This window comes from Seriola lalandi, unplaced genomic scaffold (genome assembly GCF_002814215.2).
Source record: "Seriola lalandi dorsalis isolate HSWRI2012SDOR001 ecotype SW California unplaced genomic scaffold, Sedor1 jcf7180002052504, whole genome shotgun sequence".
In the NCBI taxonomy this organism is placed as follows: Eukaryota; Metazoa; Chordata; class Actinopteri; order Carangiformes; family Carangidae; genus Seriola; species Seriola lalandi.
The window spans coordinates 226,504-252,181 of record NW_019523057.1 but is presented as its reverse complement, the minus strand read 5'-3'; the positions used below and the strand labels follow the sequence as shown (position 1 = coordinate 252,181).

General features: G+C 39.4%; 3 protein-coding genes across 4 annotated transcripts in view; 1 reads left to right on the top strand and 2 right to left on the bottom strand.

The window, feature by feature from the left end:
• Positions 1-387: 387 nt before the first annotated feature.
• Positions 388-11,596, bottom strand: LOC111650597 (structural maintenance of chromosomes protein 6). Its single transcript, XM_023400512.2, has 27 exons — positions 11,510-11,596; positions 10,977-11,115; positions 10,637-10,772; positions 9,346-9,451; positions 8,952-9,088; positions 8,557-8,618; positions 8,344-8,424; positions 8,146-8,247; positions 7,843-7,962; positions 7,621-7,719; positions 7,230-7,376; positions 6,881-6,969; positions 6,605-6,769; positions 6,107-6,285; positions 5,072-5,273; positions 4,434-4,548; positions 3,942-4,102; positions 3,535-3,670; positions 3,345-3,425; positions 3,077-3,247; positions 2,622-2,759; positions 2,353-2,498; positions 2,100-2,225; positions 1,858-1,963; positions 1,319-1,471; positions 1,019-1,113; positions 388-785 (listed from the first exon to the last, which is right to left on the bottom strand). Exons 2-27 carry the CDS (start codon positions 11,100-11,102, stop codon positions 689-691), a joined length of 3,276 nt encoding a protein of 1,091 aa, XP_023256280.1. The 5' UTR covers positions 11,103-11,115; positions 11,510-11,596; the 3' UTR covers positions 388-688.
• A 436-nt stretch (positions 11,597-12,032) lies between these two features.
• ak9 (adenylate kinase 9) lies at positions 12,033-24,377 on the bottom strand. 2 transcript variants are annotated; one of them, XM_087172378.1, is made up of 36 exons: positions 24,237-24,377; positions 23,987-24,084; positions 23,653-23,716; positions 23,515-23,567; positions 23,317-23,413; positions 23,005-23,117; positions 22,727-22,879; positions 22,366-22,488; positions 21,814-21,888; positions 21,475-21,576; positions 21,174-21,313; positions 20,757-21,079; positions 20,514-20,632; positions 20,161-20,308; positions 19,950-20,046; positions 19,784-19,848; positions 19,623-19,682; positions 19,290-19,484; positions 18,572-18,705; positions 18,187-18,390; positions 17,820-18,098; positions 17,557-17,675; positions 17,057-17,276; positions 16,882-16,950; positions 16,563-16,793; positions 16,172-16,390; positions 15,770-15,986; positions 15,474-15,675; positions 15,189-15,335; positions 14,853-15,070; positions 14,383-14,579; positions 13,993-14,162; positions 13,206-13,304; positions 12,955-13,057; positions 12,694-12,808; positions 12,033-12,411 (listed from the first exon to the last, which is right to left on the bottom strand). In XM_087172378.1, the coding sequence occupies exons 1-36, from the start codon at positions 24,262-24,264 to the stop codon at positions 12,203-12,205; spliced, it is 5,205 nt and encodes a 1,734-aa protein (XP_087028504.1). In that variant the 5' UTR covers positions 24,265-24,377; the 3' UTR covers positions 12,033-12,202. The 2 variants fall into 2 exon arrangements, with proteins under 2 accessions (XP_087028504.1, XP_023256244.2); XM_023400476.2 differs by having other exon boundaries at positions 17,557-17,678; positions 24,237-24,376.
• Positions 24,378-24,638: 261 nt separating this feature from the next.
• fig4a (FIG4 phosphoinositide 5-phosphatase a) overlaps positions 24,639-25,678 on the top strand; it is a 47,074-nt gene continuing 46,034 nt past the window's right edge. Inside the window, exons 1-2 of the mRNA XM_023400486.2 lie at positions 24,639-24,831; positions 24,990-25,101. Coding sequence (XP_023256254.1) covers positions 25,039-25,101 — 63 coding nt within the window. The 5' untranslated portion in view covers positions 24,639-24,831; positions 24,990-25,038. The remainder of the gene's footprint in view (positions 24,832-24,989; positions 25,102-25,678) is intronic.

Sequence of the window (25,678 nt, the reverse complement as noted above, 5' to 3'; positions counted from 1 at the left end):
GGTTTTTACAGATGGCACAGAATCTCAGCTCGGCTACAGGTCTGCATAGGTATGAATACAGGTATAAATTTTCTCAGCAAAATGTACTAAAGCCATCCAAAAGGCAAACATTTTCTGATGGATTTAATGAACATAACTAGACTAGATAGCTTTGTGTAAGTGATGAATTTAGATTTCTATCTGACCAGTCATCTTTACTGTGTCCTGTGACATTTTGGTCAAAAAGAAAAGAAAAACATGAATTATAGCAATTTTATTTAGAAACACATAATAGAGAATCTAAATTATCATGCACTAAGTCAAAAGTGGAAAAACTCTCCACTACAATCCAGCCTTAGTCCTGAAATATATTTCCATGCATAAAAAAAACTCACAACACTGCATGTGTCTACTAACTTGTTTGGTTTAATGAATAACACTTAACCAACATAACAGTTTTCATTTAAGCCATTTAAGTTATTTTGACAAAGGCTATAAAAATGCTTTCCCCCCTGTACAAACCCCTCAATCTAATTCAATTACATCTTACAAAACATTTAAAACGCTACCCTTGAAACACAACTTGAACAGTTACACAGAAGTAAACTCTCTCCCGACTCCAGCCTGTCCTGGTATCACACTTATGGAGGGTCTTAGCACCTGCTGGCGGTCTCATCACCTCATTTAATGTTAAATTCAGCTAGCAATACTACTGGTCCTCGTCTTGACCTCTTTGTGTGTTGTTTTGGCCCCGGTCAGGATCTTTCAGTCGCAGGATGCGGATGATTTCGCTGATGGGAAGATTACTGAGAAACAGGAGAAAAACAACAAAGTTAACAATGTGGTTGTATCTTTGAGGTTAAGAGGAAACCATGCAGTGGACTAAAAATCACATTTATTAATCCTGAATAGATTAGTTTAGCATAACTCATTTACTAATTTAATAAACAGTCACTAAGTCAATAAATCACTATCTGGGTGGTCAAACGGCTTTAATATACAAATATATAAACAAACTGATGCATCAGCGGTTACACACATGGTCTGTGGGGTGAGGAAAATGAATTGTCTGTAGCGCTGACCAGCAGCCACCTTCAGCATCATGTCCATTGAAATCCTTCTGTTCACCATGTCCTAATTGAACAAAACAAAACCCAAGGTTCATGTTATATTTTGATAAGTGAGGCTGAACACAGTGAGAGGACAGTTCTTCAATTGTCAAGGACCTTGCATATGAACTTTCTCCTAACTTCCCCTTTAGAGATGATTTCACTCCACAGTTTAAGCATTTCATATCCAGACAGACTTCACAATACCAATAAGAACAGTCTCTGATTACCATGTAAACATCAAACTCGTCGAGGCAGCGGAAAGGCGCCTCTGTGATGGCCCAAAGAGAGAGCACAAAGCAAACAGTGGAGAAGGAGCGCTCGCCTCCGGACAGAGTGCGCATGTCGCTCAAGTGAGCCTTGTTTCCTTGGCCTGGCTGCACCTACACAGCAATGGATGAGAAGTCAATGTTGTACAAGAAAGCTTTGTTGTCAGCATTTCACTTGACACCACCTGGTAAAAAGCTGTAGCTGTCATGTCTCATTTTATTATGAGTAGCAATAATTAATGAAAAAATTCAGTGTGCTGTAATTCAGACTTTAACTTTGCTGCTATATCATTTATTCGGTTTTCTAATAGCTGCCTCTCACAGTCCGGGTTACAAGTTCATTTGAACTGAACCCAGGAATGTGCATTCTGAAAACAGAACTCATGTGACCTACAGTTCACTGGCGTTACACAATCCACCAAAAAAAAACTTTTTTCATTTTTAGAGGGAAAATGAGGCTTAATGTGTTGTCCAACTGATGAAGCACATGTTCCTCTTACTGTGATGGAGAGGGTTTCATTCTTGTGGTCAAAGGTCATACTTCCAGTGTAGCCTCTCTGGGCCAGCATGCTGTCAAAGTAGTATTTACACCGGGCCGAGAGGAACCTAAGACAGTGAGAGATGCAGAGAAAAGGGATCAAATGGACGAGAAGGGAAGGGAGGGCAGAACAGAAAAAAGAATAAACAAGGGGTTGAAATAATAATAATAGCAAAGGGTTCATTTTTTGATTCGACAACTTGCCTCCTGAGCTCAGCGTAAACCTGGAGTCTGTGGTTCATAACACTGTCGAGGCTTTTGATGAAGGTGTTGAGGTTCTTCATTTGCTGTGCAAGGTTTTTGTAGTTCTCCAGAGCTTCATGGTACTGCCTAGAAGGGGGGGGGTGGGGTATCATCGTAGTGTCAATGAAGGGAAAACTTAGCTGCACTTCGATTATGACGCTACATGGTCATGGTTATTTTACTATCATTTATCACAGGGGTTGAGGTAACATACCTCACAACCTCCTCGCGGTCCCCCTGTTGTTCCCGCTGGGTAGAGATCTTAACCTTGAGACGGTTGATTTCACTATCGAGACTCCTGGCTGTCCGACGCACTTCTACGCGCTCAGGACAGATCTCCGTAGCCTTGGACACAGACGTCTGAACCCGAGAGCAAAGCAAACCATCAATTTCTGACACAAAACTACAAGGTGCAAAATCTACGGCATTAATAAATTGATGACTCCTGTCTCATGTCACCCCACACATCAACGTAAGGCATACCTGAAGTTCCTTATCCTTGCTGTCAAGGTTGGCGTTGAGGGTCTGGATGTTGCGAAGATGGGTGCTGCGCTTCTCGTCATAGTGTTTCTTGTGATGCTTGCACTTCATCACCTCCTGGTCAGCCTTACTCAGCTCCTCCTTTAGTAGGACAAGCAAAACAACAAATCACCACATATGCTACACCCATTAACGTGGGCATGATGAGACTGTGCTGAGAATAATCACCAAATGACTGGGCTACAGCAACTTTTTAAATTATTTTTACAAGTTGATGAAGTTTTAAATTATTTGAATTTATTTTTAAGTTGATAAAGTCTGGTCACATGCTCCAAGACTCCGATTTTAACTTTCTAACTCTTCTTCCTCCTCTAACTCCCTTCTAATTCCATAATGAGCACAATAAGACAACAGTGCTAATCTGAGTATTTCTTTAGATTGATCAGGTATTACATTACCTTGATCGAGTCAGCTTCCTCAGCGACAGTGTTGATCTGCTCTTTGTGCTGCTTGTACTCCCGCTCTGCTTTATCATATGAGGCCTTAAGGTCGGCCATCTGAAGTCGTGCCTCGTCACACTCAGTACGCTTGGACGAAATCTTGGAAACAATCTCTTGAAGATCCTCCTCCTGTAGTAGAGTGGTAACAAATCACAATTATTCTTTTTTTTTTTTTTTTAAATAACATTTGAATGCATTGTACTGAATTGATGTGTTCTGCACAAACCAGGGGCTTGAGGTCCTCTGACTGAGGCTCTTCCACATTCTGCAGGTCTGTCAGCTCCAGCTGTAGTTTCGTGGCCTTATCCTAAATCAATTACACAAACTTCATTGGCGAATTCACCGTGTCAAGATTTCATAATATCCCGGGTTCAGAGAGAGATGAATACTGATATGTAAGAGGTAAAAATCTTTACTTTGGTAGTCTTCTGCTCTATGTGAGCTCTTCTCAGCAGCCCTTCATTCTGTTTGATGTCTTCATCTAATTTTCTCATCTGTTGATCGAAGCGGTTTGCCTGAGCTTTCTGGTTCTCCATCTCCCTATGCAAATGCCTGAGAGGACAGAGAGTGAACAAGAGAGGGGATAACAGACGGAGTGAAGGAGATAGAGAAGGTAGTAGGACAGAAGACAAGAGCACAGGTTTATACAACCACTCACTGTTGCAATATATATTCATTTTTTAACTGTTTTATTGTTTCAAGATATACTCAGGATTGCTTGTATCAAACATGGCACCACCACAATGTCAGCAGCGGGTGCCCCTGGTGGCCAGAGGTACCCAGGAGTGAAGTAATAAAGTCTTAACTTCAAACAGATACACACCTAATCTCCTCCTCAACATCTCCTGTGAGGTAGTTGGCTCTGGTCTGCTCAGCAGTGTAATTACGGTTATTGAAGATCTGGTCTCCCTCCTTAGAGAAGGCCTGGACACAGTTCTGAGGAGGGTTCCTGCCCTGCATCACTCTCCGAGCTTCTGTGCGATTCTACACATACACGCGCAACAAAAACAAAATCCCTGTTAATACACCACACCTAGAGAACACTAAAAACAAAAGCTGTGGTTAAACATGTCTCTTAAATGCAACATCTGCTATCATAAGTGTTAAATGTGAGGACTGGGTTTTAAGAGATATGATTAAATGGATCACATGATCAGATCATGGATGAATTTACACACCTATAAAAACAAGTAAACCGGTTCATTATCATATTCAAAAGACTTGTCCTTGCCGAGCGTTCACATCTGCTTAAAATACATGGCTACATAGCTTATGATGTTACTGGGATTTTTCTTGTGAAGAACCTGCTTGTTACCTTAATGAGTAGAATGCTCTCTATACCCCTTTGATCAATCAAGCAGTTGGCCACAACTGGGTCCTCAATCTCTAGAGCTTGAAGCACGGAGGGGTATTCAGGGTGATTCACGGCCCTGACAGACAAAACAGACCAAAGTCACTTTATTGTAACTCTTCCGATATACTTGCACTGTTAAAGTGATATTTAACAAAATATGTATATGTATCACAGACTTAATCTCACCTGCGGTCATCCTGAATTAATATGTACACTCAGTACAGTAGTACAGTACGGTAACAATGCATCACAGCAGAATAAAAGCATCAAAAACATCCTGACATTTCTCAAACCAGCATGATAAATTTCTGTATTGTAATGCGAGTTCCAAACTGTCATAGCTGCCATAGCAACAAACATGGCTGAATATAATGCTCTGCCATCCGGTCTTTCATTTATAGGCCTGTCATAGTCATCAGGAAGCTGTGTAAACTTTGTAATAGTGAAAACACCTTATCACTGGTGTAATTACTTGACCAATGTTATCATTCTCTGTGGAGGAAACCCTAAAGCCTCATGCTTTCTTTCCAGTCAATGTACTGCTAAACTTTAAACAAGCTTTTAATAAATGTCTCTGTGAATAATGTACATGTCCTCACTTTTTTCTTGTATCATGGATTTTTGGGAGGAACTGGCTGGTAATGATGGTAGGTCTGCGGCCTCCGGGGAACACTCTGGCCATGAGGCCCTGCAGCACCCTCTCATCCTCGTGGTTGTCACAGGTGAAGGCCTGCAGCTGACCTTTAAGACAAACTTCTATAGCCAGGGCCAGCTCTGGGTCCTTTGGGCTAATAAGGTAACCTGTAAAAGGAAAGGAAATATAAAAAGAAACGACAAAGTTAGAAGTGTATTTTTGTCACTTTCAGAAGGACAAAATGACATCTTCTGGATCTCTAAACCTGAGTTAAACAAGGGTCTAACATTGCTCAGCTTCCCACTGAAGCAAGAAAACATCTCCCTCTTTTTTTAATATTCCTATCACTTTATAGCAGACACGGCTCTCACAGTCATTTATTTATGCTTAATTATTTAACAAGAAGTCATAAAACAGCAGAGTAAAATAGTAAACATGGAATACACAGAAGACAGAGTCACAGCCATAAATTCTGCTCTTCTCAGTCTTTCAGATTCCCACTGAAGGATATTAAGGGGAATATGTTCTACAATATTCTATTTAGATAACTTTGCCTGCACTGCTAGACAAAAATATGTAACCATAGCTGTTTCATTACTCTGTTTGGCGTTCCTCCTTTTTGAAAACCAGAATACAAATAAACTTGACAGTGGCTGTATAAACCAGAATATCCCTTGTTGTGTTTACTTAGAGACAGATCTCTCCTGCCACCATAAATGTCCAAACAAGAATTTGAACTTGCACCGCTTGCTCTGTGATTAGATATTTAAAACAGGCACTGTCTGTCATTTTCAACATTCATTAATCAGGCTTTGCTCTCTGCCGGTGACAAAGAAAAATTAATTACTGAGCAAGTTTTGTGAGGCTTGGTCTCATTTTAAATATCTATAAATAAAGCGAGTACATATTCTTACTAGTGTTACTGTAAAAATGTGCTGCCCCATTTGTGTGATATTATAGTCGTTATTCAAAGGGTTTGCAAGTGGACACCGATTCTCACCCAGAGGTCCTCGGGGTTTGTGCTTGAACTGGCCTCTTTTGTGAGCTTCCTGGATGGCAGTGAGGAGTGCTGGCATGTGTTCTCCAAAACGCCGCAGCCGATTGGAGCGACTGCTCTCCATAGTCTGCAAGTTCCTTCTGTTGCCTTCGATGGACCTCCGGAGCACTTCCTGCTCTCTCCTGAAGACAGAAGGAGGTAGGCTTTATTATGTTAGAAGATAATCATATTTTAATGATTGCCCTTTTTGCTATTTTTAATTTGGACTGCTGAGAAGATTCTTTAGGGAATTGCTGCCTACCTGGACTATAAGACAGGAGAATCCCAAATTCAGTTTTATTTGCATATAAACTCACTGGTAGAATTAATTAGAAGAGTTGACGGAACAGAAGGACTGAGGGATGGATTCACATAAAAGTGTTTTGTGATTGTAATTTTCTTGCCTCAGTTTCTGATTTGTACACGATTAACTGTTTTTGTGTCCAATTTCTATTTCCTTACCTCATCTTTCCTTGTTCTTCCTTGGCACGGCTACAAGCGTTGTGATACTGGTCAATCTGCTGGCCCAGAGTTGAAATCTGGTGCATCATGTTCTCCAGCTCGGCCTGGATCTGCTCCATACGCTCCGTCCTGGCCTGACTCTCTGCTCCTGTTGTCTGACTGATGCTAGAGAGATTTAAATAAAAATGCGACAACAAATATTAGAAGAAAGAAAAGCACAGAATTAAAACATATATCAGCTTGCATGCAACACATGAAAACAGGATGAAGTCGTACCTAAGCTTGAGATCATTTATCCTAGAGGACAACTGAACCTTGTCCTTTTCCAGGTCTCTAAGGTTAGCTTTGCATCGGTGGACAGTGACCTAGAGTGCACACATAAATGAAGAACAGAAACAATGACAGAGTTGCAAACCAAGTGTCACTATGATAACAATAAAAGTTAAAAAGTTAGACAGAGACAGATTTTTCTTTTGTAGACACCGTCGCTCAAAAATATCAGGTTTATCTGGATTACATTACTCAACTGTAGTTGTTAGCAACTGGAACTGCAAACTGATGTGGCTGATAACAAGAAGTGAGGCAGTGCAAGAGATAAGTATCATTACAGACATAAGAACCTGACCTCACTGGTCTTGAAAAGAGTATTGCGTCTCTGGGCCTCAGCCTTGAGTTCAGCACATTTGGGCTGGAGCTCCTGGACTTGCTGGGTGATCCCCTCCAACTGTTCCTGGATCTGCTTGTACTTCTTCTCAGCCTCCTCCACCTTGTTCTGCGTGATAACATAAAAACAGTGAAGTAGGGGGTTAAAGGCTATACATGCGCCAATTATGGTGAGAGCTATCAAACAAAAGTAGAAGTTCTTTATTTACTAGTAATTGTAGGTTATACTAAAAATGCACACTTAATGATTCTGGTGTTATCTTTAAAAATTGAAAAATATTTGTGATGATGAGAATCAATCATATGCTGCCTGAACCCTTGATTTTATGGTGAATACTAAAGAAGTGTTACACCTTCCATTCGTCCACCTTCTCATCATATTTTTCAGTGGACTGTCTGTCTGACCGCAGCTTCTCCTTCATCGGCTCCAACTCCTTCTCCATCTCTGTCACCTGTACAATTTTACACAGGCACTCGCAGTCATTAATATTTAGATAAATCATCTTTTAAATAATTTTTGCACTAATCCGACATCACTGAGACAGAGAAAAAAAAAAAAGACAAAATGATCTTACTAAAGCCCAGGCCATCTGCTTCTGCAACTCCTCCAGTTTGGTATGCATTTCATCAAGTGATGATAGGTTCTTGTAACGGTCCTCTTTCTCCAGGTATTTCCGCTTCAAGTCTTTCAAGCACTGTAACAGTCACAAAAACATACATGGTCAAATAAAACTAGCTAGGTTGTCTAGCTAAACTACTGAATTAATAATTAAAAAATACAAAATCTATCCACAATGATGCCTAAGCATGTATTTATTAAACTCTTAAACTCATAGTATTAATATAGTTAAAGTGAAAATGTTAGGCAGACTAATTACTTCACTATGTTGCTCCACTTTATCCTCTGTGACATGCTTGGTGGTTTTGATGTAGACGAAGTCCTCTCTCATCTGGTCCAGTTGTGTAGCTTTCATGAAAAACTGAGCAGAAGGAATGAAAATTTAAAAAAAAAAAAAGTTCACAAGAACAACAGATTTTCACTTAAAAATGTAGTCATATGTAATTACTAGACAAACCTTATACTTGTCCCCCTCTCCTTTAGAGTGCAGGAAGTATTTGCTCATCTCTTGAGTCAGAACTGACACAGGATTATTGACCTTTGGATGAAAACAATTTAACAATGACTCCTTCTCACCAACACAGAAACACAGGTTTATTCCACACGGTTTCATTTTGTCATAGTAAAGTTTAAACAACATTGTACTGAACAAGACTTGCATTGCTCATACCTGAATATTAAAATTATCCAGGATGGACAGGAGCTCTTCCTTTTTGGTTGAAACAATTTGACCTACAAGAGGAGAAATAAAAAGCTTATGAATCCTTAACACTTTATGAGAATTATTCAGCGAGCGAATGGAAGTGTTAAAGTTGCACACTAATATTGCAAACTTTGTCTTGTCCTTTTATTCCTTTCATACTCTTACTCTTCAGCAGTGTTTTGTAATTGTGAAATAAATTAAATAAATGAAAATCAATCAAAAAAAAAAATTTTTGTTGTTTGTTAAAGATGTTCAAACTTAAATTTACTTGGTGGAAATATGAAACTGTATTTTGTTGTACCAAGTTACAGCAGTGTTCTTTTCACAAAATACTGTAAATGAGAAATCCATCCATCCTTTACCTGTTTTGCTCCTCAGTTTATAGGTTCTCAACCCTTCACGTGTTATTCTCAGATCTACAATGATGGCTGCACCATACACCTCAGATTTGTAAGCATCCCGTCCTTTGTTACGCAGGGTAATCGATACATCAGCCGAGCTGCGGAAACACAGGTGACACAGTGACATACTTTAAATCTGTTGAGCATTAATACACATCATACAATTTCACATTTATGATGGGATATGAGAGTCCTACTCTCTCTAAAGACAACAGATGCAGTCAATTTTATAGTGCCTTCTTTTCCTAAGAATAGTCAGTGTGCTGCGCCCAACATTGTAAACAAGGAAGTTTGAGCGGAAAGAACCACAAGGACATATTCGCAGAATTTTTGCCATAACTGACACAAGGTTTACCTTTCACCTTCTTTCACAAAACCCTTGAGGGATGATCCTCTGTTTGTGGCCTGTGCATTCCCACCTAAAGCAACTATGAGAGCAGTCAGGACGGCACTCTTTCCACCTGTCACACAAGCAGTTTGAGAAAAAAAAAAAAAAAAATGTAAACAGTGCAATAAACAGAAGAATTAAATGGAAGATAAGACAGACACAAAACAGAAGGTATCAAAGCAAAATGGTTAATCTATAGTAAAAAATCCTATCATAAATTTACATAAATACATGATTTAGGTTTAAGCTGACATGATCATTCAAAATAAATGCACTTGCACAACTTAAAACTGCAGACACAAGAGGTCAAGCACAGATCACATCAATTAATAATGGCTATTTACAGATACACTTGTGAATTTAATGGCCACAGAGCAGCACATTTAAACAAATATGAATGAAGAAAGAAAACATTTAACAATCAAGAATCACAAAACAAAACCAAAACCAATATTTCATTCTTCATTTTTGTTCACTGTGGAATTAATGAGACGAAACTCACACTGTGGGTAATAACTAATTAGTTAATTCTATCAGTGCTCATCTCTCAGAATCTCGGTAACATGGGTCTGAGATAAATGTGAAACTACTACAAATTTTTTTGTGAGGAGAGATCGTTTCTTCTTCCTGGTATATAGAAAAAATATTTTTCTGTACAAGCACTTTATCAGTTCCATCAGCCAATGTAGTGGGTGAAATACAAACTTCCATATGATGATGGCTGTCAGCTCCTTACATGTTCATTTAGCCTGTACAGCATTTGTATTGAGAGCTAAAGGTGAGCTTGTTGCATTGAAAATACAGCTATGGTCCTAATTTTATCCACAAAAGATCTTTCTCTCATGAATTTCAAAGCAAGAGATTTCACTTAAATTGGTATGTGACAGCTATACATCAGCACTGGTCTGACCTTTATCTGACATATAGTCATAGCATAACAAGACAAAGACCTGCCAGGACACAGTGTCTAAAAAATGACTGAGTTTCAGTTTGGAAAAAACATTTAACACTAGTTTAGCCCCTTTATAGACAGTTGAGCCTGAAAACTGGTCTGGGAAAAGAGGTATGATCATTTCAACCTCCTACATAACAAGTTAGGTTATATTTGAGCATCAATTGCCATTGTAACAGACAATTCTGCAAAACCTAGTTTCTGGGGTGGCAAACAAGGATTTCTCTTATTTTCAGTTCAAAACATCTAGATACTTTGTCAATCCTCTTTACTGGAATACCACACTTGTTAAATTGTTTCACTTACTTCCATTGTTGCCGACGACGAAGTTGACATTGGAACCAAAAGTGAACGGGCCGAGGAGTGAGTGGCACATGAAGTTTTTCAACGTGATGCTCTCCACAATCCCTGCATCACTCACCACCTCACCAGCACTTTGCAACTAAACACAAGTTATTGCTGTCACTTCACTCCCATGCATGCAACATATAGAGTATGATACAAATGTAATAAAGCTACACTGTTCTTATTTTTTTCTCATGAAATAAGGAAAAGAAGAAAAAGTGGGAAAAAAAATTATAAAACGTCTTTATAGAGAAGAAAACCTGCATGCTTACAGCATGACAGTGAGTGAACATACATGTACCTGTTTCATTAGAGGATCATCCTGGTCACCATTAGCGGCATCTTTATCCTCCTCTTCCTCCGCTTGCTCAGGTCTGACCCGTTTGTTGGGGTTCTCACTGACAGATCTGCTTTTCCTTTTAGACATCTTCGCCAACCCACTTTTCGGGGGAAAGGAAAGTGAAAGAAAACACAGATTATATAACTAGCATAGACTCATGTTAGTTGATAGTTCAACTTCAAAAGGCGAGTCTCATTCTCCGTGTAAGACACTATAGTCACATTTTTTGGCTTTGTTAACCGGCGTAACGTCTTTCGGGAACCTTAATGTGATTGAGACTAGTAGTAGTAGTGGCTGCAAGTTAAGTTTAAGAAAACATTAACAATAGTAGGTTAGCTACGTTGCAGAACTAGCTTAGCAGGCTAACTAACGCAACACGCTAAACAGAAAGTTACTATGTAGCCAGAGAGCAGCTGAGTATTTTGTGGCAGGTTTTGCGACGTTTTAAGAAACTGAGAGGAGTGATATCATATGGTTAGGGTGTCACTACTTACCTTCTTTACAGCAGTCAGGCACAACAGCTGACGATGGGAAGGACCACTGGATTTTTCATCGAATTCGCGCTCACTATTCTCCTGGAAATCTCGCGCGAATAAACGAGATGAATGTTTTACTTAATTATTTATTTAAAAGTTAGACTTTTTATATATGTAATAAACAGTAATGAAGGTAATCACTGTTTGTCTAATATATATATGAAAATTAATCAAAATGAAATAACCAATCGATCTTAGCCGTTTCATGTGTACTTTTGAACGCTTGCTAATAACTGAACTGTGAAATGTGTGGACCCTCCAACCTTTAGGAAACCTGACGTGCAGATGGCAGACACTGAAAACTGCAACAGAGCTACTGACTACTGTATATATATAATATTCAGTCCATCATATACTTCATAACTCGCTTGCATAATATATATTTCATTTTCATATAAAATGCAATGCATGAAAAGTAAAGTTCAGTGTTTACAAGAGTATATGGCCAAGCTACGAAGAAGCAAGATTCACCCAGGCAAAATCATTTTTTTTAGCCCTGATGACAATGAAGGATGCTTTATTACAGATAGCTCTCAATAAAATAAACTCTTAAAAGAGGTTACATTTAAAATATATTTCAAATTACTTTTTTGTCACACATGTCATCACAGCATACATACTGTGATTGTCAAAAGTGCAAAACAGGCACAGTTACAGCACACAGTTGGCTCTTGGCAAGACTTCCAAGGCCAGGAACCTGTTAAGTTTGAACTCAAAGTCAATGGGACGTTCACTGGGGGGCCTGTAGTTCCCTCTCATTGTTGAGCTCAGGTAGGGAATGAGCGCACAGTTCTCTTCAAACAAGGCCAGCTTTTTTTTGTACTTCTGGCGAGTGTAGTCTGTGCTCTTGTGGTTGAAAGCTGTAAAAATGTGAGCTTTCATTTATTACACAAATAAAAGAAACGATACATGTGGAAAAATGCAGTATCACAATTGAAAGATCTGGATTTTAAAAGTAACTGAAGCAAAAGTAAATAATTACTGGCAACAGAAAAATGTTTTTTTTATTAAAATTATTAATTTTGAAGAAAGGTCTTGCAAAAAACAAAACACAAACACGTATCTAAGAAAAGAGTACCTAACATCCTTCTAATTCAAATTCAGCAGTACACATATGTTTAATTTTCTTGAATTTTGTTTACCTTTCAGATAGAAGGCCACATACAGGAGTGCTGATCTTTGTATACAGAGGAAGGGATGCTTTGGTTTGAGACACCCAACAGCTGTCATGGCCTTGATGACTGCTACTGCCACACCCTAAAAAATACAGACTTCACTCAAAGCAGAGCAGATATCTCAGGGAAACACTTCAGAAATGCACTTATATCAAATGTTGATATTATAAAATCTATGCCGATGGGACTAATACTGCATTTTTTTAGGTGTGTTTGAGTGTGTTTGACCTGCTCCAAGTAACCCAACGTTGGGAGGGAGGTGAGGGCTACAGGCTCACAAAGAGGAGGAACTTTACTGGGCAGCCTCTGGTCCCAGTAGGTTTCAGGAGTCCTTGATAAATAATGTGTGAATATGAAGTTTTACTGAATAGACCAAAGTTCAGCGAAGCAACTTAATGTTGACTCATTATTCACTTATTATGTTCATTATTCTAGTAGCAGTAGAGTGGAGATTCGCATATGCAGAGATAGCACCAAACCTCAAAAACTTGTCCTGTTTCTGCTTTGTCTCAAAAATGTAGATCCGCTCTCTGTATTCCACAGCATATTCCTTTTTTCCTCGAACCAGGGCTTCATACCTGGGAACAAATAAGCCTTCCATGAATAGAAAGCTAACAAATATACTAAAGAGTTGAGGGCAGTAAGAAGAAATCTAACACTAATTAAGTTTTGTTAACATGTTTTGTTTGTGTTGGCATGTAGTGTTTTCTGAATGTATGATTTTAACTATTTTGTGTCATTATAATTCACATTAGGTTTACATTATGTGCTTGCAAAATGCAGTTTATGTAGAATCTTCAGTCTTGGACCAGGGACCCCTTATAAATTTATGAAGGTAAAATAACTTCTAACTGCTAAATGAGAACCTCTACGAAGCCATTAATAAATCAATGTCAATCATGTATCCAAACACATGCTGACTGATTTCAAACACCAGCTATGATATTTGTTTGAATTTGAGTTTGTTTCTATTAAAATAATCTATTAAAAGGCCTGTTTTGTTTAGTACATAGTACATATTGTGCCTAAAAATCATACATAAATCTCTTTGCACTGACTTGTTTTATTTTGGGTCCTAGACGTGTCTAAGAAAAGACATAAGAAACCGTGGCTTATTATCCATATTTCACAATTATCTATTTCTGTGGAGCTGGAACTTGAGGAGAAATTGCCAAAATAAAGAATCTAGTGGTGCACACATTGTTTTGTATTTAGACATATGTGAGATATGGTTAGAGTTAGACTTTATACGGGTGAATACTGTACCTTTGTTTTCCATCCAGGTAAGTAACGGGACAAAAGCCCTTCATCTCAACTTGCTGTGGGAACCTGTTCTTCACCTGAATCTCAGTTAGCTTTCTTGGGAGCAGGTGGGGCTCTGGGAGAGTGTTTGGGCAGCCAGGAGTCACAAATTGATCTGGAGTGGACAGGAACCTCTGTGGTTGAGAAAGCAATACATTCATTCAGATTCAGTCACAGTTAACATAAATGTTATCCTTTATAATCGCAGAGCATGATATAGACATAACAAAATCCCCCGAGTAATGACAGGAATCACACACAGAATTTAAAATATCTTAAAAGCAGACAACTTTCCACCTTCGAACATTTGATATCTGTGTGTTGTAAAGTGTCCTAAAGCTCCACTACACTGACCTTTAAATGGTTTTCGCCACACATCTTGTAATATTGTCCCCTGTACTCAGCTGAATTAATCAGAACTGAAATTTCTGAGCAGTCTCCCAGGTGGTGATGTAGAGCTAGGCAGACTGGGCAGTAATGGCCAAACTCTCCAAGCCGATGGTGCAGCTCCTTTGGTGTGATGCACAGCCTGTTGATGCAGGCTGACTGACCTGCAAAATTAAAAGGCATGTGGAAGAGAACCTATTGTTTGTCATCTTGAGAGTGATCTAGATTTAAGTTTATTATTTACTCACCTTTTGTGTGACTTTTTAAATTAATTTATCTCTTTTTAAAAAACTTTTAATGTTTTATTTTGTTTATTTAATTGCCGCAGCTGCATTGTTATTTATTGCAAACTGCTATGCTATATATTTATTTGTTATCTTACTTCAGGTATAAAAAGCTCTGCTGAGCTGATACCTGGTTAAGGTTCTAATACTTACCGCTGCGTACCCTATCCAGGTAACTGTGGATGTATCTCATGCTGATACTGACTTCTTTTATACTACTGTTCCAGATCCACCATTTGCTCTTCAAGCCATCAAGCAGAATCCAGTTCTGATATTGTTTCTGGAAGTGTTTCTTCACCAGCTCCACCCCCTGCTTGTAACATGAGTTACGAATGTGGAGGATCTCAGAGCTGTCATGCATCAGGTGAGGCCTATAATGAGAGGAAGACACATTTTTATTACATTCACTTTGAAGGCTTGTGATTTTGAAAATACACACGATTTCTGTGTATTTATTATTCCTTTTGTTGTGTGTAAGTGTTGTCTCACTTGTTGGACTTTATCTTGTCCTCAAGGCCTCTCTTCAGCACCTCCACTGTGTCCAGCTCAAGCTCAGCGACTATCATGGGGATGATGCTCCGAGAACTCATGAGCTCTGCCTGCTTAAGTGTCATCGGAAAGCCATCCAACACGTACCTGGAAAAAACATCCTCAAGTCTATGCAGGATTCATGACAGTCATAACATGGTACATAGCAGTGATGTTACTAAGGTAACAGTTAGGACCTTTTCAGGCCTTGAGTTTTAATAAACAAAAGAATGGAACCTGTCTTACCCTTGAGTGCTGCAGACCGAGCTCATGAGCGCCACCTCCAGACACTGAATGGCCAGTTCATCGGGTACAACAAGGCCCTGGGAGAGGTGCTTTTTCATCTGGACAGCCAGATCAGTGTGCTCCTGAGTGTTGAGCACCATACGCATAACACTGCCAATGGACAGCTGTACCAAGCCATATTTTTGAGCAAACATTTTTGCCACTGGAGAGATGGAGAGAAGACCAAAAATTAAGAAAAAAAGGAAAGGGATATGTAAATGAGAAAGTGGAAACTTTGCAACTGCTGTGAGTCTTACCAGCCGTTTTACCAGATTTGGGTGGTCCAAGGACGGCCATCTTAACAGGGAGGGATGGGGTGGGCTTGGACTGCCTAAGGTACTTTAAAGGGTTGACCATAAATGTGTTGCGGTTCTCCTTAGATGCAAAGAAGTAGATATACTGATGGAAGATCAGGGGATATGTGGTATTGAGAGGCCACTGCAGGGGCTGGATTAAGTCTCTCTCCTTGTATTGCTGTAGAGGGGGTTGTGTGTAGATAAACAACATGTACAATACATTACACTATGTAAAGGAAATTTGAGATTTCTGCTGAGATACTAGGTGTACTTTTATCTGAAATAACTTCTGGAACTTTTATACATGACAAAAATCACAGACTCATCCCACTGATGATGGGGCCATTCTGGGATTATAAATACCTTGATGGGATCCCAGCAGCCAAAGGCACTGTGTAACTTGTAAGTGGAGAGCAGCAGCCTCTGTGCCAGGCTGTATGAGATGGGTTGACATTTTTGGAAGAGTGACTCCCTGTTAGTCAGCAGAGGCTGCATTTTCCTGAGCAGCTGCTGCCGGACGATTTGAAGCTTGCGAGATGCACTGATTGAGACATTGGGTATGTTTTGCTCACTCAACAGCTCCTGATTATAGAAAAACACAAAGCACAATATATGAGGGTAAGTAAAGTACAACTTCTTTACAGTGTAGTTTGTCCTTAACATGAAACAATAGCAGAAATGGTAAGGGTGTGGAAACCATATCGTTGTTTGGCTAGTTAAGTGCCATCATGGGTTTGTGAGGTTGTCTTTGTACCGTTATAGTAACAAGGTTGTTTTCATCTGTCACAAATCGCTCTTCTATCTCCACTTCGAGCCTCTCAGCAGCAGCTTCCTCAGTCTCCTCGTTCTCTTTGTCTTCGTTATCCTCTTCTGAGGGAAACTCCTCCTCCAGCAAGGCCTCTATCTCATCCTCTATGTTGTCTGCAGCTTTTTCCTCCTCTTCTTCCTCCTCATCGTCCTCCTCCTCAGCCTCTTGATACCTAAACTACTCGATTAGGGGATAAAGATTAGATGGAGCGGTTAATTAGTGAAGGAGAGGGAATGACTGTTGTGGTTATGATGAGATCGCTTACCTTTGTTTTGGCTGCCGTAGCACCTTTCTCTGCCATGAGCTCAGCCCTTCTCTTGACAATGTTCTCCTCCTGTACCGATGACATCAAAGTTATTGTGTTAGATATTTACACATGACAATATAATAAATGCTTCATAATAAAGTTGGCAGAAAAATACTATTACCAACTTGCTTACCCGGTTTTTCTTATGCAGATCGCGAAGTAGGTTCAGCTGTGCTTCACGGTGGTTACGACGCTCACGCCACTTCTCCAGGTATGTCGGCAACAGACGTTTCTGAACATCACTGACATCTACCGATATGATTACCACAATGTCAGGGAAAAGCTGTTGCTGAAACATGTACTGCACCTCATCAGGATGATGGGGGAAGCCCTCCAAAATAAAACCTGTGGACCTGCAAGAAAGAGATAGAATTTTAAGGTCAGCAAATAGTTTGTGCTGTCAGGTATTCACACAAAAAACATAAACACACACCATAACTACGTAAAAACATTGCACATAAATATACAGAAAATGCATATATAATGAATACAGGTGATGTATATGTAAAAGTTAAGGTAACTTAGCATAAACCTAATAGCTTCATATTTAGCACATAGATATAAAGGTGGTACCAATCTTCTCATCTAACTCATTAAGACAGCAAATGTTGTTTTGTGCGTGTGTACAGCTACATGTATGGTTCTTGTCTCCAGTATGGTGCAATAACCATGTCCAGAATCTGTGGAGTCAGAGGTTCTCCATCAGAGAGGTAGGCTTTGATGGCCATTTCCTCATCAGTCAGTACCACTTCCTGCTGTAAACACACAAAAGCAAATACACAATAATCCAGACTCAGAAGATATCATAATTCATCAACTCTGGTTCTAACGAGAAAGTGATCTGAGGCATCATAATATTGGAAATCTTGCTAGAGATACAGTTTATTGAGGCTGACCTCCATGTCATTCATATTGGCAGAGGTATCTTCCATCTCCTCCTCTTCGCCCTCCCCCCTGGCTTCTTGTATCAGGGCCTCCAAGTCCTCAGGAGACTCCTCTTGAGACTCTTCCTCATCAGTATGAGGCACTCGCTTCTTTGTCTTGGCCATGATGAGCATTTGGAGCTGCTCCCTGAACTGAATATGGAAGAGACCAAGCTGCTGGGCGAGCCACTCACCATTAGAGGTCTTGCCTGACCCACGGGGGCCAAGCAAAAAGACTCGCAGGGCAGGAGGCTTAGATAGAAGAGGATAAGATATTGTGAGAATTTTTAAAAAAAAATTTATTTTACTATTTTCTATCTTGTCTCATGTCAGCTTGTACCTTGAGAGGCTCAGTCTTTGCAACAAATTGTACAGGATTTTGAAGGAAGGCGTCTCTTGCTTCTGGGCTGGAGAAGTAGAAGGTCTTCTCGCGGTACTTGGCTGCAATTTCCTCCGTACAGGGCAACAGGACGTTTTGATTTTTTAAGGCCACAGGGCAGAAATGATGAGTATCACCTAATAATCTCTTGGCTGTTGTGTCCCCCTGGTTTCATTGAGAGGGAAGAGATCCCGTTTAAGGTTTGTTTATATTATAAACATCTGTCAACAAAACAGTAAAACAGCCCTGTATCTTCAGTCCCTTCACTTATAAACCCGTAGCATATAAATTCAGATAAAGTCACTTATTGGGGCTTTAAAATGAAAAGAACTCTCAGTTTACTGACTTCATCCTCCTCTGCTGCATCATTATCACTGTTGCCTTCCTCTGCTCTCTCAAGCTCTGCTAGGGCCTCCAAATCCTCTGCCTCCTCGTCCAGATCCAACGCTGACAGCTCCCAGGGCACATACTTGAAGGGCTCTGTAGCGGACACAGCAGCATAGTTGGCACATCATCAAAGAGGTGATGGTAGGGACATTCTGTTTTCTGTCGAACAAAGGACCTACCTCAGCTCTCTATCCCACTAAAACTATCACACAGACATGAAGCAGAGACAAAATGGTCTAGTACTCCCAGGACAAGGCTGATTTATGACAAAGGACTAAAAGAATTAAAAAAAAAACCAAATGGACGCAAAGAAAATTGTAGGACTAACAATCTAAAATCTCCACAGAACCAAAATAAGTTCACTCTACAAAACCTTAAAACCTAATCTCTAACTGATATTGACTATTTGCTTCCCCAAGAGAGTAACATAAGAAAAATCTTAATTATCACCAAGGCATCAACTCCACTCTCTGCCTTTGCATTCTCCTTGTCTTTCTTTTCCCCTCCCACTTAAAAGGCCTATCAAAAATAATGCTGCATACCAACAGTCTTGGAAACTAGTATTCTTCCCTTTTTTAAAAAAAATGTATACATTTAATTACTGTATATTTTCATAAACTGAAAGATATGAGGTGTGTGTAACAAAAATGAAAGACCGCGATTGAGGTTACACTCACTTTCCATCTGAAAGATCATCTCTTGAAGCAAATCCTCAGGGCTTTTGCCATCAATCTCCAGTACTGAGCAGGTAACATTTAGAGCTGACTGCATTTGTTCCCATTCAGACACAAACTGTTGCAGTTGCAGTTTATAGTCATTCATCTCTGGGCCACCTGGATAACCCAACTCCCAATGACCAGGTAGTATTACAGCTTGAGCAAACAGAGGGAGAAGGAGGGGAAGAGTGAGAATAGAAATTTGTAAATACTGAGAGATGAGTCAGAATTTGTGTTTATTAAATTTCATTTAAATTTTCATTTATTAAATTTCATTTAATAAAAATGTCTCACCTTCCTTTTTGATTATGTCAGGACGTACAGGCCTGGTGGTTTCAGATTGCTTAGAATTTTCTGCATAGAAAAAGAATGCAACAAAAATAATGCTGATTTCACTTTACAGGCTCATGGAGGGTATGGGAATTTAAGCTGCTTCATAGACAGATAATACATACCATCAGTTTCCTCATCTACTGTTTCTAGATTTGAAAGCACCTCTGATTCTTGCTCCTTTTGGTTTCTAATGAGAGAAATGAAGCAGAAAAAGAACTGATGCGTGAACAATCCTGCTCTGATATAACAAACCGCAAAATGTCACCGCATCATTTTATCTTCACTTACGGGACCTGTTTCTCCTTCTCAGACTGTTCGTCCTGCAACCTCCTCCTTACTGCTTTGTCCACGCTCTCCTTGTTCATCTCATACAATCTCTTCAAAACTGTTCACATTGAACAACACATTGAAGTGCGGTGATGCATGAACAATGACACAAGTCTATATATTTAAATAAAACAACAACTTGTTTGTGATGCTTTGTTTCTGTGTCTCCTACCTTGATTTCCACCACTGTCTTTGAGACAAAAGAGGATGTCTGGCAGGATTTCACCTTGCTGTAAGGCATCCATTTGGGAGAAGTTCATGGGAAAGTTGTCAAGCACCCAGCCAGTACTGACGTCTGCATCTGTGTCTGTCTCTTCCATCTGTAACATCAACCTTATTAACATCAAATAGCAACATTTATGTTTAATATAGTCAATGTAATCTTACAAATAAATTCAATCTATTAAAACATTCTAACAATAGTCTCAAATCCTGGGTATCCTGGATCTTAATGTCTACATAAAAAAATTTTAAGATTAAAAAGTTTGTGTAAATGCAGCTGCCATGTTTAGATGTTTGACATACCTCTTTTATACAGTTGGCCAGTGCCTCAGCATACAGGCCAAGGGGAGATGTGCTCAGTTTTTTGGCTTCCTCCATTGCATTAAGCACCATGACCTTCACCTCTGGATGATCCTCTGTCACTGAGATAGAAGACATTAGCACAAAAACTCTGACATTTAATACTAAATGCCCAGTTTGTAACAATCTAGCATCATTAGACCACTCTATGACAGTATAAAAATAAAGACTGTAAAAGATCCTTGCCTGAACTCTGTCCACTATCCTGCTCCATGTTCATCTTGATTTTGTCTATAGCGACCTGTGTAGTCTCCTCTTTGAATTTGTCAAGCCTCTCCTGTTCAACCTTGGCCAGAACTGGCTGCACCAGTTCCTCCATGTCAAGCACTGATGTGTTGTAGTGCTGGGATAGAAGCTTACATAGGGTGCTCTTTCCTGCTTGAGGGGGCCCAATGATGGAAACCCGACAAGGGGGCCTGGGCATTGGAGGAAGTAAATACCGCCTGGGGTTTTTGACAAACTTCTGGCAGGCCTCTTGAGATGAGAGGATGTACAGTTTGTCCTGGAAGCTATATTGGGGTTGACATGAGAGTTGGCTGAAAGTATTGCAAAGTCTCACTGTAAACTTTCTTCACAAGGCCACAGCCTATAAAAAGCACCCACCCTACAGAATATTCAGGCTTGCCAGGAATGATCTTGCCCTCCTTCAGAGCAACAGGACAGGTTCGGCCCCAGCGGCTCCTTCTCCACCTAAAGCCAGGGGCCACTTCCCTGGAAGACGACATAATTCTCAGCAGGTCCTCCTGGAAAAGAGATGAACTCAGGATTGAACTACTTCTAGTTAAATGAGAATCACATGTGTGTTTATTGTTCAAAGTTGTTTGAAATACTGGTGGTTTCAAAGCATTTACATAACTGACTGTGTTTTGATGAAAAAAAAAAAATATGATCATTAATGTCAGACCGTGTCAACATCTTCTGGCAATTCTTCGTCATCAGCCTGGCGGAGGAGTATGGGAATGGAGACACGCTTTATTGCCATGGATCCAAGACGGGACATTACAGACTACAGACAAAACAATTACCATCAATCCAGTGAATACATGCACATTTATGCTCACACACATGCTTCACCCATTTAAGCCAGAACAAGACTAATATTGGCTACTAATTAAAAACTTATTATGGTGACAAAATCAATTCAACAGAATATGATATGCAAAATTTTGTTACTTATTATATAGTTTGTGATATTGTAGCATGTGTTTGCTAAAGAGGGTTAATTCATCCTTAGTGTTTTTACCAAGTGTAGCTGTTCAGGTGTGTTGTTTCCATCCAGCTCCAACAAGTAGATGGGGTTGTGGGCTGTCATGTAGTCCTGAAAAAAAAAAAAAGGTAACTAAAAGTTTTAGTGTGAGTTTTAAAAAGAATATTTTTGTCAGTAGGGCAATTCATTTAAACCCTGGTCTGATTTTATTATTATTAGAACAGAAAATTACAGTAAACTTGGTTTGTGACAAAAGACCTTTGGATTAAGCAGTATTAAGCATCTTTGCATCAGTGGTAATATTTCAGATGATGCAACAGTTCGGATTATGAAAAAACAGGAAATGGTGATACATCTCTACGCTGGATAGTAAATTCTTTTTAATATCTCAGAGAAACTGGGTCCATTTTCACCAAACATAGAGGGATGATACATATCATCACTCTGATTTGGCATTTGAAAAATAATGCTGACTTCCTAGATTTTGAGTCAATATCTCTGACAGCACTGATGACTGACGAGTAGTTTATTTAACTTCTTAATTCATTTGTGAGCCACTCAGAGGTTGTGCTGTCCCAGGTAACTCACCTCCAGTGGTCTGAGCATGGTATCCTTGTACATGTTGATTCTGATAAAAGCATTTCTGTCCAGATTCTCTGGTATCCACACCATCTGATAAATAATATCCTTCTGGAGTTCCTCTTCAACAGCCTACAGACAAAACAAATCCTACAAGTATGATAGAAAATCATGGCTTGACAGCTGTCTTGTTTAAGGTTTAAAGTTTATAGGTGTGATAAGCTTGATTAAAATGAAAAAGAGTCATCTTAAATGTGCAAAACCCAAATGTTTCCAAATGATACAACAGAATTGGAAATTAAGAATATTTATATATTCATTACTGGAATACAATCACAACCAAATGACTCTAAAGACAGGAAAGGTATACCTTCTCCTCTTCATCCTCCACTTCCTCATCCTTGTTCTCTTTCGTGTCGATGTACACCTCATCACGCCTCCACTGGTCCCTGTTGTACAGCTGCCCTGTCTCTGGATACTGTTTCAAACCTGACAGCCTCTGGGCCAGGTCCTTGTCTGCACACTAGTGGAAGATGAGGGTGCTACGTTCATAATTAAACCAATGACACACTGACACATTTCATTCAAAAAAACAGATATTGCTAATTTGAGCTGTAAATATAGCTATAAATATGATGTGATGTTAACCTTGATATTAATGATGAAATCAGGTGTTAGCTTGAGGTTTTTGATCAGTTCAATCTGCTCATGAATCTTCAGACACTCTTCCGACATGAATGGCAGGCAGCTCAGCACATAGCCTGTATTACAACACATTGATTAATCAAATACAAGCAGTGGCAGAGCTCCAATACTGCTGTTTTGAAGGACATCTTGCTGTTGGTGGTCATAGTACACATCAATTTTTTTTTTAAGTTAACCACATTCTACAAACAACATTTGGAAAGCCAGAGGTTTATTTGCATGCCTGCTTAAATACATCCTGAGTACATGATTTACCATAGTGTTCCACATCTGGTGAGTTAAGCCTGGCAAGAATCAGCTCCAGCACATTGTCCTCTGATATACTTTTCCCCTCAGATAAGATATTTAGGAGCTAAAATGGTCAGACATGCAAATTAGAGGCTAGAGACATATGACGCACAAAAGGAACAATTAACCGTCCTGTACCATGATACAGAATAGGATATCACTCACCTCTATGCCTTGCTTTGTTTTATTTTTTATGTGTGTGTTGAGCAGATCTGTATCTGAAATTTTGTAAAAGCAGACAGGAAATATCACATGATGTGCATAGACATTATGTTGGTATGAAGAGGAAATAAAAGTCCTTACCATCAATCAAGATACATTTCCAAGACTGTGCAATTTTTTTGGCCAAGGTGGATTTGCCAACACCCTGTCACATAAAATGCCACACAATTGAAATTGAGTCATTAAGTCACATGACATGAAAGGTGTTAGAAAAAACATTTCCGGTGTTCGGTGTGTCATGGTTCAATTATGAGGACTGGTGACAGCAAACTCCAGGATGTGGTTGAGGAGTGGATACTGAGACTTACACTGCACCCAGCAATGTTCACACGTTCTTATCGCCAAAACATGACTTCATTTGTTTCTAAATCTCCAGTATAATATTAAATTAAAAGGGTGAAAAAAGGTAAATTACCGGTCTTCCAACTATGATGAAGCAGGTGGGTTTGGCAAAAAGGTTCTCTCTCTCAGCTTCATCTTCTATTAGGTTGTCCACTAAACGGTCCATATGAGCTTATTAAATATCAGTAGACAGGTAGAATTAAAAGTCAGACATAAAACAAACTGTCAGTTGTAACTTATCTTACGACCTAAGGTTTAAGTGCCGATAAAAAAGATATTAAGGTACAGTAACTGCTGTTATATTTCAGTAGAAGTTTATTTACCGTTACTTTGGGGCATTCCGTCATCCATTTTTACCAGTTTAAACTTTTATCATCGCTTGTTAACAAGTACTTACATTAATCTACCAAGCTTTATATAACCCCTTGTTATCCAGGGTCAACAGTCACCAAGCACGATTACCATAGCAACTAACAAACAAAAGTGAGGGAGGGGAGGCTTTCCATATTGTAGCTAGTTAAAGCTTGCTACTTTAAGTTTGCCGCGTTAAGAAATGTGTGTGTATTCCTAGTTGCCCACAATAATTAACGCGTATAGTTGTTATCTATGTATGAATAGACAAAAAGTCAAGGAGGAGGACCCTCAACTTTTTAATCGCATTTTCGTTTTTTCGAACTTTTTGGCTCTGCGAAGCACCGTATCAGCTGACGTGAGATAACAAGTCATACATGAGTCACCTGACTAAAACAAATTAATGTTGCATGTTCCTGAGTGCAGGCCGAAAATACTTTGGCGGCTTACAGACATATTTAATTTATTGAAAACGTTCAAGGTTGTTGTTTTGACTGCCAGAGAAGATGCATACTATCATCACTGGAGAGGATTTGTGGCTAACACAGCTAGCTAGCTAAATTATTGGTGAGTAACGTTAGCTAGGAAATGCTGAGGGACAAAAATAAAAAGATGCACATACCGTAGCTATAAGTATCAACGTTGATTACGGTATGTGCAACACTTGTAGTGTTTTATGATGTAGTGTAATGGACTTACATATTGTGTTTACATTCACTCCGCAGCTCTTGTGTTGTCTCTTCTGGATTGTGACTGGAGAAAACAGAAATAAAGATGCCTCAGTCAGCGGCTATCATCAGTGGGATCCAGAGGATGGTTCTGTATGAAACCAGAGCTGTACGTTTGACATAATCTTTTTGCTGTCATTATCACTGTCTCATCATGATTCCCAAAACGTCTGGTCAGTCTCTGTATGAGTTCCACTTTGTAGGGTACAAGTAGGGTACTTATGCCGAATTGCATTTTGGTTGCCCTGATACGTACCAGTAAGTATTAGTACATAGAGCAATGTACTGATTACAGCAATATAATGTTTATTTTTTACACTTCTTTGAGACAAAGAATAGTAGATTCAGTATGCCTGCTGCCTATCAGCAGCAACCTGCTTGATTTTCATACAGTTCCCCGTATTTGCATTTTGGAAATGCAAAATGGAGCTAGGAACTACTCAGCTCTAATGGGAGTGCCTTATAAAGACACTGTGGCACAAGTATTTACTCAGGACATTCAGAACAAATTATCCCAGACATTTTGGGTATTCAATCTGATATGATTCACAGGTTCTTGTCAGACATTAAAAAAAGTTAATGTATGTAAACATGAGGGTGGAAAAGGATGGAGAGCTCCTGTAGGATTGCACATGCCCGTCAGCAAACACTAGATGGCAGCAAAAGAGTGTTTGTGATGACTTGCT

Bases quoted from the DNA above. Each gene is read 5' to 3' on its own strand.
- ak9 (XM_023400476.2), bottom strand. From the start codon at position 24,264: ATGGATGACGGAATGCCCCAAAGTAACG. The intron at 21,889-22,365 runs GTGAGTTACCTG...TTTTTTTTTCAG, and splicing joins CCATGCTCAGACCACTGGAG to GACTACATGACAGCCCACAA. The intron at 13,305-13,992 runs GTACAGTATTCA...ATTTGTTCCCAG, and splicing joins TACCTGGATGGAAAACAAAG to GTATGAAGCCCTGGTTCGAG.
- LOC111650597 (XM_023400512.2), bottom strand. From the start codon at position 11,102: ATGTCTAAAAGGAAAAGCAGATCTGTCAGTGAGAACCCCAACAAACGG. The intron at 4,549-5,071 runs GTGAGGACATGT...TTTGTCTGTCAG, and splicing joins ATCCATGATACAAGAAAAAA to GGCCGTGAATCACCCTGAAT. The intron at 786-1,018 runs GTGTGTAACCGC...CCTGTTTCTCAG, and splicing joins TTCCTCACCCCACAGACCAT to TAATCTTCCCATCAGCGAAA.